Source organism: Sorghum bicolor, chromosome 4 (assembly GCF_000003195.3).
Source record: "Sorghum bicolor cultivar BTx623 chromosome 4, Sorghum_bicolor_NCBIv3, whole genome shotgun sequence".
NCBI classification, from domain to species: Eukaryota; Viridiplantae; Streptophyta; class Magnoliopsida; order Poales; family Poaceae; genus Sorghum; species Sorghum bicolor.
In genome coordinates, this window is record NC_012873.2 from 49,325,841 (window position 1) to 49,337,300 (window position 11,460).

Here is an 11,460-nt window from a genome sequence, read left to right on the forward strand (position 1 = left end):
CTCCAAGATCACTCTCAAGATCTCATCATCGGGAGTCCATCACGTGGTGTAACTACTCGTTCTAGACATGCTTTATTTATTGAACATCACGCTTTTGTGTCTCTTGAAGATGAACCAAAGACTATAGAGGAAGCTCTTCGTGATGCGGATTGGATCATGGCCATGCAAGAGGAGTTGAACAACTTCTCTCGCAATCAAGTTTGGACACTTGAAGAGCGACCCAAAGATGCAAGAGTGATTGGAACAAAATGGGTCTTCTGGAACAAGTAGGATGATCAAGGCAAAGTGGTGCGCAACAAGGCAAGACTTGTGGCAAAAGGCTTTTCACAAGTGGAAGGTCTTGACTTCGGTGAAACCTTTGCACCGGTAGCAAGACTTGAAGCAATCCGTATCCTACTTGCATATGCATCAAGTCATGATATCAAATTATTTCAAATGGATGTGAAAAGTGCCTTTTTAAATGGGTATATTAATGAGCTTGTCTATGTTGAGCAACCCCCCGGTTTTGAAGACCTTAGGTACCCCAAGCATGTCTACCGGTTGTCCAAGGCACTCTATGGTCTCAAGCAAGCTCCTAGAGCTTGGTATGAGAGGCTTAGGGACTTCCTCATTGAGAAGGGCTTCAAGATTGGGAAAGTGGACACAACACTCTTCACCAAGAAAATGAGAGGGGAAATCTTCATTTGCCAAGTTTATGTTGATGATATTATTTTTGGCTCTACTAATGAAGATTTTTGCAAGGAATTTGGTGATTTGATGTCCATGGAGTTTGAGATGTCCATGATTGGCGAGTTATCCTTCTTCCTAGGATTTCAAGTCAAGCAAATGAAGGAAGGGGTCTTCATCTCTCAAGAGAAGTACACTCAAGATCTTCTCAAGAGGTTCAAGATGATGGATTGCAAGCCAATCAAGACTCCCATGGCATCAAATGTGCATCTCGACTTGGATGAGGGAGGTAACCCTATTGACAAGACTCTCCATCGCTCCATGATAGGAAGTCTACTCTACCTCACCGCATCTAGGCCCGATATAATGTTTAGTGTGTGTATGTGTGCAAGATATCAAGCAATGCCTATGGAATCTCACTTGATTGTGGTCAAGAGAATTCTTAGGTATCTAAAATACACACCTTGCCTAGGCTTGTGGTATCCCAAAGGTGCAAGATTCCAACTTGTAGGCTATTCCGATTCGGATTATGCCGGGTGCCGGATTGATAGAAAAAGCACATCCGGAGGGTGCCACTTCCTAGGTAGATCTCTTGTCTCTTGGATGTCAAAGAAACAAAATAGTGTTGCCTTGTCAACGGCCGAGGCGGAATACATTGCCGCCGGTGCTTGTTGTGCACAAATACTCTACATGAAACAAACTTTGCTAGACTATGAAGTAGTACTAGACAAAGTACCTTTGTTGTGTGACAACGAAAGTGCCGTAAAACTTGCAAACAACCCGGTTCAACACACCCGCACAAAACATATTGACATCCGTCACCACTTCCTTAGGGACCACGTTGCTAAAGGTGACATATCTCTAGAGAATGTGGGAACGGAAAATCAATTGGCGGATATCTTCACAAAACCCCTAGATGAAGCTAGGTTTTGTATGTTGAGAAATGAACTTAATGTGCTTGACATGTCCAACTTCACTAAAAGATAAAAGTTGTGTGTTGAATCTTGTAAATAACTTTTGCTTTGCATTTCATGCATACTAAATCTAAAATCCAACTTGCATGTAGGGCTTGTCTAACATGGTTAAGATAACCCCGTGTGTGTGTGAAAAAGCTTAACCTTGGTTCAAACTTGACAAGCATTAGTTTACTTTCAAGAATTGCATTTCAACTCATATCATTTGCATGCTTGTTGGTTGACCGCTTTTTTTTCGGTTATTCATTGAGCATCCGCTGTGTTCGTCCATAGATAGGGGGAGGATTCAAAGCTCGTTATGTTTCAAACCCCTAGCATTATGGCCATATGATGCTCCTTGGTGTTTTTCTCGAACTATTTTCATAAAAACTACTAAGCTATGGCTAAATATTTGTGAAAATTTGAGGGTTTGAGAGAAGTCACTCATACCAGTTCCATTTGGTGTTTGGTTGTGTGCTTTTGGAAATGGAACTTGGTTGGGTCCTTGTCGGACGTGGTGCTTAGTTGGAAAAGTGCTCAGAGGAGCACCGGACGATGGACCGGACGCTGCCTCTGAGCGTCCGGTGCGGTGAGTGTGCCAGACTGCACTCACCGGACTCAGGAACAGTATCCCTGTAGCGTCCGGTGCGGTGCGTCCGGTGCACACCAGGCGTGACTTGAAGCACCGGACGCTAAAGCCAGCGTCCGGTGCCCATCGTCCGGTGCAATGCCAAAATGCAAACCTCTCTGCGCATGAGTCCGGTGGTCACCGGACGCGTCCGGTGCCACTTTAAGAGCGTCCGGTGACCCCGCGGCGGGCGCATAAAGCCCGCGCCCAGGAGCTTCGCGCGGCCGGTTTTCTTTCTTCCGCCGACTTCGCCCGAGCCAAACCGTCGCCTCCGTGCCCTAGAATCGCCGCCGCCGTCGAAGTTCTTGGATCCCGTCGGAGTCCGGTCCTCCCCAGCGCTCAGATCCGCCCTGCGGTCTTCTCCATTCTCTTCCTCGCGCAGATTCAAGCTTTCTCGCGAGTCTTAGGTTTTGGGTAAGATCCTTGTGCCTTGCCCAAGGTGCTCGAGTTTTATGGGTCAAAAGGCTTTCGTTTTAGTTTTTGATTTCAATCTCGATCGTCTTCCCGCTGCAGCACCTTGAGGAGGAGAGTTGCCTAATCCGAAGGTTTCCGATCGTGTCATCTCATCCGGATTGCGTCTCGTCCGTCGATCGTAAGTCATTCGCGTCCATATCTTATCTATTCTTGCAATCCATAGGTTTATCTCATCTCTAGTCGATATAATTGCTTATAGAGACCCTATCTTGTCAATTCTCTGCAGTGCGTTGTTCTCCATTGCCAGTTAGTTGTTTGTCGGACGTTTCATTTGCTATGGCTCGTTGCAAGAATGTCAGTGGTCCGACAGCTGGCTCAGGAGATTCCCCAGGAGGTGATGGTGGAGGTGATCCTCCCCGTCGCCTGTCAGCGGCAGAGAAAGGGAAAGGCAAGAAGCTGGCCACCAAGAAGCGGAAGGCCAGTGACAGAGATGCAGAGGTCGCAGAGGCAGTTGCAGCAGCAGCTGAGGCAGCCGAGAGGGGTGGTCGCTCAGGTGCTCTGAGGATAGCCTGCAGTCTTTACAGCGCCAGTTACCACTACAGAGCTTCTGTCATCGTCCGTAGCGTCGTCTGAGCAGCTTGCATCGTCTACTACTGTACCCAAGACGACAGCTACAGCGACCGAGTCCGTGCCAGCTTCGTCAGCCGGACTTGAGCAGCCAGCACAGCCTGTGACAGCGCCAGAGCAGACCCGGACCGCTTCTCCAGCACCTGCAGCTTCAGAGGGTCACTCCACCTCCTCCGCCTCGACAGCCGACAGTTCAGATGATACAGCTCGTTTCGTGGCCGCGCCGAGGGACTCTTCTGCTCCGTCTCCTCCACCGACTTCTTAGGTTTTTGGCGCTTGATGCCAAAGGGGGAGAGAGTGCGTATGAGAGAGTTAGGGAGTTAGGGGGAGCTAGCTAGGGTATGAGAGAGTTAGGGAGTTAGGGGGAGCTAGCTAGAGAGAGGGAGTTTATTCTTTTGAGATACCTTCTTTGTGTGCTATCTTCATGCATCATGTTTACTTTTATGCATTTCACTTGTGTGAGATACTATGGTTATGAGACATGATTTGTGCTTTATGTGATATCTTAATGTCATGTGTTTTGGCTCATATTCTCTTTGCTTCCGCGTTTCTACTCCGATGTACTTATGAGCCTAGTGTTTATATCCTGTCGTATATCAGTCACATATTTGGATGCAGGGTTTTGGATTTGGTTGATATAAGCATGACTAATCCTTTGTTCTTATTGTAATATGCTTATTGAAACCAAGTCACTTTAAAAACCTCAACTCTCTTTATACACGAGGTTGTCATCAATCACCAAAAAGGGGGAGATTGAAAGAGCATCTAGGCCCCTAGTGGTTTCGGTGATTAATGACATTGTTGATTACTATGACTAACGTGTGTTTTGCAGAGGCAAAGTCATAGGTAAGATCATGGTATATAGATACTCGATGGACAGGGACGTACATGCCTACTTAATAGTGGAAATCGTTTTCGGTTTTCAAAAGATGGATGGACATCGTCAAGACTAGACTGGGTCTAAGTGCCATATGGTGAAGAAGGGCACTTAGAGTAGTTTAGGACTTTGTTTTCCTTTGACCGTACTATTAAGAGGGGCTTTGATCTAGTAGCTTGACTTAGGCAAGGCTTTAGGTTTAGGTGTGGTGCACACTTGGTAAACCTAGCACTAGGCAGCTCTGAGATAGTCCTTAGATCGAGAGGAACAAACTTCGTGTTGGAGCGTTCGCGTTTCGACGAAGTTTGGGTGCCCAAAGGGGCACCGGACGCTGCACCGGACGCTCTGTGAGTGCGTCCGGTGAGGTCCTTAGCCGTTGGATCAGTTTGGTGCTTAGGGTTAGGCACCGGACGCTGGCACCGGACGCACCGTGCAGCTTCCGGTCCCATACCCAGGGAGCTTGCAATGTTCCCCTGAGCACCGGACGCTAGCACCGGACGCACCGGGTAGCGTCCGGTCCCATGCGCAGGGAGCATGTAAGGTTTTCCTGAGCACCGGACGGTGCACCGGACGCTGAGAGTTAGCGTCCGGTGACCTGTCAGAGAAAAGAGCAGGTAGCCGTTATGAAGCACCGGACGCTCGGTGTAGTGCGTCCGGTGCAACATAATGTGCGTCCGGTGACCCCGTTTTCAGTGGAAAACGGTTGGCCGACCGTTGGACTTTGTGGATAGTATTTATACTCCTCCACCTCGTCCATGAGAGCTCTCTTGCCCATTTGAACATCAGAGAAACTTGTTTGTGGAGCAAGAGAGTTGCAAGAGCCTAGAGAGGATTGAGATTTGAGTGATTTCTTGAGAGAATCCTTCTCTAGTGAGTTCCAAGAGTCAAGTGTGCATCCACCACTCTCTAGAGCCTTGTTTGGGTCAAGTGAGAGTTCTTTGCTTGTTACTCTTGGTGATCGCCATCACCTAGACGGTTCGGTGGTGATTGGAGGCACGAAGACCGCCCGGGAGTTCTTGTGGGTGGCTCGTGTCAAGCTTGTGAGCGGTTTTGGGCGATTCACCGCGACGGAGTGTCGAAGAATCAGCCCGTAGAGAGCACTTGGTCCTTGCGCGGACCAAGGGGGAGCAAGACCCTTGCGCGGGTGCTCCAACGAGGACTAGTGGAGAGTGGCGACTCTCCGATACCTCAGCAAAACATCGCCGAGCACTTTCTTCCACTACTCCTTTACTTTCTAGCATTTACTTTGTGCTTTTACATTCTTAGAATTGCCATGCTAGAATAGGATTGGAACTAGGTTGCAAAACTTTTATCCGGTAGCTCTCTAAGTCACACTAGGCACAAGGGGTTGAATTGGAGCTTATAGGTTGCTTAAATTTTTAGAGAAGCCCAATTCACCCCTCCTCTTGAGCATCTTGATCCTTTCAAGTAGGTATAGATAATTTGAACAGGTATGTTCAATCACTACTACAGTCAAGGACTGTAAGGGTGGCTAAAAAGCCACTATAAAGACGGCTGGTGAGCAATTCTTTCTGTTGTTTTTACAAAACTTCCCTCTTGTATCATCAACCCATCGTCCATTAATACAACCCCAATATTTTTGGATTTCAAATTCAGAGCAATACCTCTCGTCACTTCTACAAATTCGACTAATTCACCTGACATTATTTCACCAAGACCTATAATACGAGCAGTCCCATCCCCCACTTGCACTATGTGACCGATATTCTCAATCCCTACTTTCCTATTATATTGTTCAATACGTTCGCAGAGAATTTTATTAATTTCGTCGACTCGAAGGTTGCCATTAGTGTTTCTTTATTTTTTTGGAAGCAAGGGAAAAATAATGCATAAATTCTAAACAAAAGTAGAAGTTCAAAATATAATAAATTTAATTATCTCTTCCATTCTATGGCCCCGAGAATCTCTTATAGTGGTTTCCAATGTAACGGCGGTTCAACACCAGCTGACTGGTATTTCAGCCACTACCTATTATTTTCATTTGTAGGGCAGTTCAATCTACAATTAATTCATAATTGAATAATAATTATCAAATACAAATGAAAATGAAAATGCTATACTAGTCAAAGCCAACAACGCCTAAGCTGTCCGGACTCGGCACGCCGAGGTAATCATGCTCCAGTTTTAAGTACTACAGTGTATAAATCACACGCTTTTGCAAGGAGAGCAGGCAAACGCACGGCATCATCACCATCATCTCGCCCGCCCTGTTCCTCATGGACCTTTATCTTCTTTTTCATAGCGTGGTGATGCATATCTCTGCCGCAATTATCATCTTGATATACATCCCACTCTCTATACCGGTGAAGCTGTTCATGTGGGCGTTCGTGAAACCGCTGAGGAAGGAGGACCTGAGAGGCAAGGTCGTGCTCATCACAGGCGCCTCCTCCGGCATCGGCGAGGTCAGTGCTACCACTCGTTCACCCTATTCATTTGAGTTTATAAGTTAGAATCAGCAACTATTTCAGCAGTGTTTTTCTTTCATAACAAATATGAATTAACATCAACATCAGTTGTAGAACCCATTGTCCAAACTATGTATGAATATAATTGTGCAGGCAGTCAATCGATCCCGTTCATCATGCGCGTATGCTCATTCTGAAATTGATATTTTCTTGTTTGTGCTTTTCGCACGAACAAAAAGGATCCTGCGGAATGGAATATTTCGACTTCTTGTTATCATTATATATGAAAGTCATCCACAGACACACCCATTACAATATAGGATGGCTAGCCAACAGATATTGAAATTGACAAAGTCACTAATACTATAGTGCACCATATAAACTTCTTGTTATTGTTAATAAACGTTGCCTTCCACTTGAACAAAAAGATAGCAGAAATAATGAAAGTACACAGGCTGGCTCCAGCATTTACAAATAGGGATGAAAACGTACGAAAGTGATAGTTTCCAATTTTTGGAGATCATTTTAGAGTTTTTTTTATTTTTAGGCCTAAATGAAAATGAAAGTAGTAACCAAAAAATAAAAACAAAAATTATAAAAATAACCAAAAACGAAAATAAAAATGATTTTGCTCTGTTCCGATCGTTTTAAAATATTACCATATTTAACTAGTAATTTACTGTCATTAGTTACTGATTTAAAGACCTTCCACCAAAACAAAAATGAAAATGATTTTGCCCTATTCCGATCGTTTTAAAATATTACCATATTTAGTTGGTAATTTACCGTCATTAGTTACCGATTTAAAGACCTTGCATCATATAGACTATACAATGTATATACTTTAGGTCCAGTCGGCCCACATCTAAGCATCTCATCTGTATTCATAAGCATGTACAAAAACTATATGCAACACGTATTTCATCCGTATAGGAACAAGAAGACAATCGGCCAATCACGTATTGCCCCCATGACTCTAGCTAGTGATCAAAAACACTAACGGACTCTAGAGTGTAGCTTGTTTGAGATTTAAGATGGTGTGAACTGTGGATTTAACTTATGACCTTATCAATTGTAGCTTTATTTATTATTGTCATGTTAGATAGCTCGAGTTCTATGACTCTTCTAATATTATACGGTTTGGTGTATTTATTATTTTTGAGAATATCGTTTTTATAGATTCTGATCATTATCGATGTATTTTTCGATCAACTATTAACGTTTTCTCAATTACTGAAATATCGATGCTGTATTCGTTTCTGAAAATATTATATCAATTTTGTTTTTGAGAAAAAAATATAAAATTAAAAAATAATTTGGCCTCTTATCAATAGTTTTCGATCGTTTTCGTCCCTAACGAATGTCAAGTACGTGTATAGTTGGTTTAGTGGGCCTAGGTTACAGCCTGGACCCCAATAGTGGGTATTAGAGTTACTCTATAATTTGTTTAAATATTGTGATCGCCTTGAGTAACGGTTTCTGTTTGTCGTCATTTAACGAAAACACGTCCGCAAACCACATATCACGACAAACACCCATGAACGTAACGTCCAATCAACGCATGCACCAAGCAGGAAAGTGCGCACATGATTTGATCAGGAGAGATTTTGAATTAACACGATTCGAGTGGTTGATCAATAATTAAGGAATTATAAAACCTACTCTCGTTTTTCTAGAATTTTAAACCTACTCTCGTCTTTTTTGAGAATTTAAAACCTACTCTCCTTGTTTATTCTGAAAATGACATGACATATGTTTGGTTGACCTTGCTCTAGTGTGATGTAGACCTTGGAACCTTCAAAATATATTTTTAGACCTCCGAATTCATCTTAGGTGTCATACGAGTTTCAAACTCTCATAATGTCATTTTCGGACCCTTATATGACAAAGCGTCATCTATCAATGTCCTAGAAAGAAATTCATTCTATTAGTTTTGTCTCAAGTCAAACGTATTGAGTTTGACTAAATTTATAGAGATTGATATCAAAATTTATTATACTAAATCAACGCAATGTGAAAATAAATTTGATGATAAATCTGATGATACTTATTTGATATTATAAATATTTATAGTTTTATATTAATTTAATCAATCAGGAGATAGTCTGACTTAGAACAAAATTAGGACCAACATTGTTTTTGGAACAGAGGAAGGTCGACATCTACGTGATAAGCACAATATAAATCATTCAAGTGATAAAAAAAACATTCCAGGAACCGTACAGGGACAAACTTTGGGCATTGTGTAACTCAGTAGTCAGTACGGGATGAATATAATTGTGCAGGAGCTTGCGTACCAGTACGCGAAGAAAGGCGCGTGCCTTTCGCTGGTGGCCCGGAGGAAACAAGCGCTGGAGGGCGTCGCAGCGGCCGCCCTGGAACGTGGTGCGCCGGACGTTCTGGTCATTCCGGCCGACGTCTCGGACGCGGAGCAATCGAGGCGCGCCGTCGAGGCCACCGTCGCTCACTTCGGCAAACGTACGAGACCGTCTCTGTATCTCCATCTTGCTCCTGCTCATGGCCATCTGAGACTGTCTGATTTTCATGTCTGCGTCACTCTACGTGTGTGTGTGGTTCAGTGAACCATCTAGTTGCCAATGCCGGGGTCTGGTCCAGCTGCTTCTTCGACGAAGTCACCAATATAACTGGGTTCAACAAAATGATGGTAAACAAACCAACATTAAGAAATTAACAATATATGTACTATGAGATTCTCAAGTGGCTGACGTTTTTGACATGCATGCATGCGTCCATAAACTTATCCAGGATGTCAACTTCTGGGGCTCTGTCTACCCAACCTACTATGCCCTGCCACACCTGAAGGCGAGCAAAGGAAAACTCATCGTGTCTTCCTCCACAGCCGCGACGGCGCCTACATCTAGGATGACCTTGTACAATGTAAGCAACGAAACAGCACATACCTAGCTAGACACACCTAGCTAATTCAGAAAGCAGAGAAACTCTTTGTGAGTGCAACAGTTGTTTGTTTCACCTGAATCCTAATGGCTTCTGAATATGTTTACAACACACAACAGGCTAGCAAGGCAGCACAGCTCAGGTTCTACGAGACACTGAGATCCGAGCTTGGCTCGGAGGTTGGGGTGACTATACTGACGGCCGGATTCGTGGAGTCTGAGATGACCAAAGGCAAGGCCATCCAGAAAGACGGCAACGTCGCCATTGACCTGGAGGCCAGAGATGTAAGCTGCAACGAATTAAGCTAGCTTAGCTATATTCAGTATTTCAGTTATGTCAAGTAGCAAAGCTTCCAACGTGAGGGACACATATATATGTGTGTGTCGTTTGCAGGTGCAGATCGGGGTGTTCCCAGTGGCCCGTGTCGAGAAGCTGTGCAAGGTAGCCTTGGACGGCATCCAGAGAGGGGACTGGTACGTGACATGGCCGTCGCTCTACCGGCCGATACCGCTCATCGCCTGCCTCGCCCCCGAGGTGCTCACCTGGCAGTCCTACGCGCTGTACAACGCCAGACAGGGGAAGCCGCCGCTGAGCCAGAGAATGCTGGACGCCACCGGAGCCAAGCGCTTCTACCCACCGTCGCTTCGGCATCATCCAGGTATCAAGACGGAGGGGACTCATCACAAACGAGATATCGATGCAGCGTCTAATGTGTAGCAAGTTCTGATCACAAGTGTTTTCTGTGTGAGGGCTGCAAAGGGCCGTGTGCCAACTTCAGTATAAGAGTGAGTGATGTCTTGTGGCCAAAGAGATCCTTAACTAATTTGGTTGTTGTTGTAGTTATTTATGTAATTGTTGGCATTCAGAAATGTCTCGAAGTGGTTCATAGGCATTCTCAACAAGTTATATTAGAAATTCAGCAAGTGAAAGGATGACATATTAGAAGGCGGTTCATAGGCATTTGACGGTCATAGGCATTCATGACATATTATATAAGTGGTTCATAGGCATTCTCATAGGCATTCTCGAGAATGCGTCTAATGTGTCTCGAAGCGTTTCGCTTGCTGACAACAAGACGGTCAAATGGTGCAAGAAATCAGCAAGTGAAACGCATGAGAAAGAAGGTGAGCCGTGCGGCGGGCCACCTCTAGTCGCCGCCTTGTTTAGATCCAAAAAGTTTTTCTGTAGCACTTTCATTTTTATTTGACAAACATTGTCTAATCATGGAGTAACTAGGCTTAAAAGATTCGTCTCGCAATTTATAGGCAAACTGTGCAATTAGTTTTTATTTTTATCTATATTTAATGCTCCATGCATGTGCCGCAAGATTCGATGTGACAAATAATCTTGAAAAGTTTTTGGTTTTTGGAGTGAATTAAACAAGGCCTTAGTGAAATGTCCTAATATTGCTAGAGGGTGATGAATAACCTATTTAAAAATTCTATAAAGGACTAGAGCAAATGATTAGTATAACAAAAAGGCATAATACATATTTGCTCTAGCTCTACGAGAGTTGCAAGTCACCTATCCAACAACTTTAATTACTAAGATCATTAGCACATAATAGTTATGTCACTACAAGCTACACTAGTGAACTAAGTTACATGTTGATGCAAAAGTGGATCTGCAAACACAAAGGACTAATACCCGATCCGATATCCAAGACGTGCCAGTCGATTTGACCTGTTAATCGACAAGAATGATAACTCAAGTACTTTGGTCCCGACAACAGCGATGCGCCCAGAAGTCATAGCCAAGAGGTACTCACATGGAACTCGAGGATCGTCGAGGTTTGGAAGCAATGCAACTCGCCAAATCGATGAGAACTCGTAAAAAGAAAATATGCAAATTGACAAAATCGTCGAAAAGTAAGTAGATGCAAAAATAGGAGTAAACTTGGATTTGATATTGATTGATTGTCTCATTACATTGCCCTTCGGTCTATATTTATAC

The 11,460-nt window shown here is 44.0% G+C and overlaps 1 protein-coding gene across 1 annotated transcript; it reads left to right on the forward strand.

Moving 5' to 3' along the window:
- Nucleotides 6,370-10,436, forward strand: LOC8059587 (11-beta-hydroxysteroid dehydrogenase 1B). The gene is made up of 6 exons (XM_002452106.2): nt 6,370-6,588; nt 8,877-9,069; nt 9,171-9,256; nt 9,358-9,489; nt 9,627-9,791; nt 9,901-10,436. Exons 1-6 carry the CDS (start codon nt 6,403-6,405, stop codon nt 10,222-10,224), a joined length of 1,086 nt encoding a protein of 361 aa, XP_002452151.1. The 5' UTR covers nt 6,370-6,402; the 3' UTR covers nt 10,225-10,436.

Coding starts and splice junctions, on each gene's coding strand:
- LOC8059587 (XM_002452106.2), top strand. CDS start 6,403: ATGGACCTTTATCTTCTTTTTCATAGCGTGGTGATGCATATCTCTGCC. Junction 9,490..9,626: donor CTAGGATGACCTTGTACAAT/GTAAGCAACGAA, acceptor AACACACAACAG/GCTAGCAAGGCAGCACAGCT. Junction 9,792..9,900: donor TTGACCTGGAGGCCAGAGAT/GTAAGCTGCAAC, acceptor TGTCGTTTGCAG/GTGCAGATCGGGGTGTTCCC.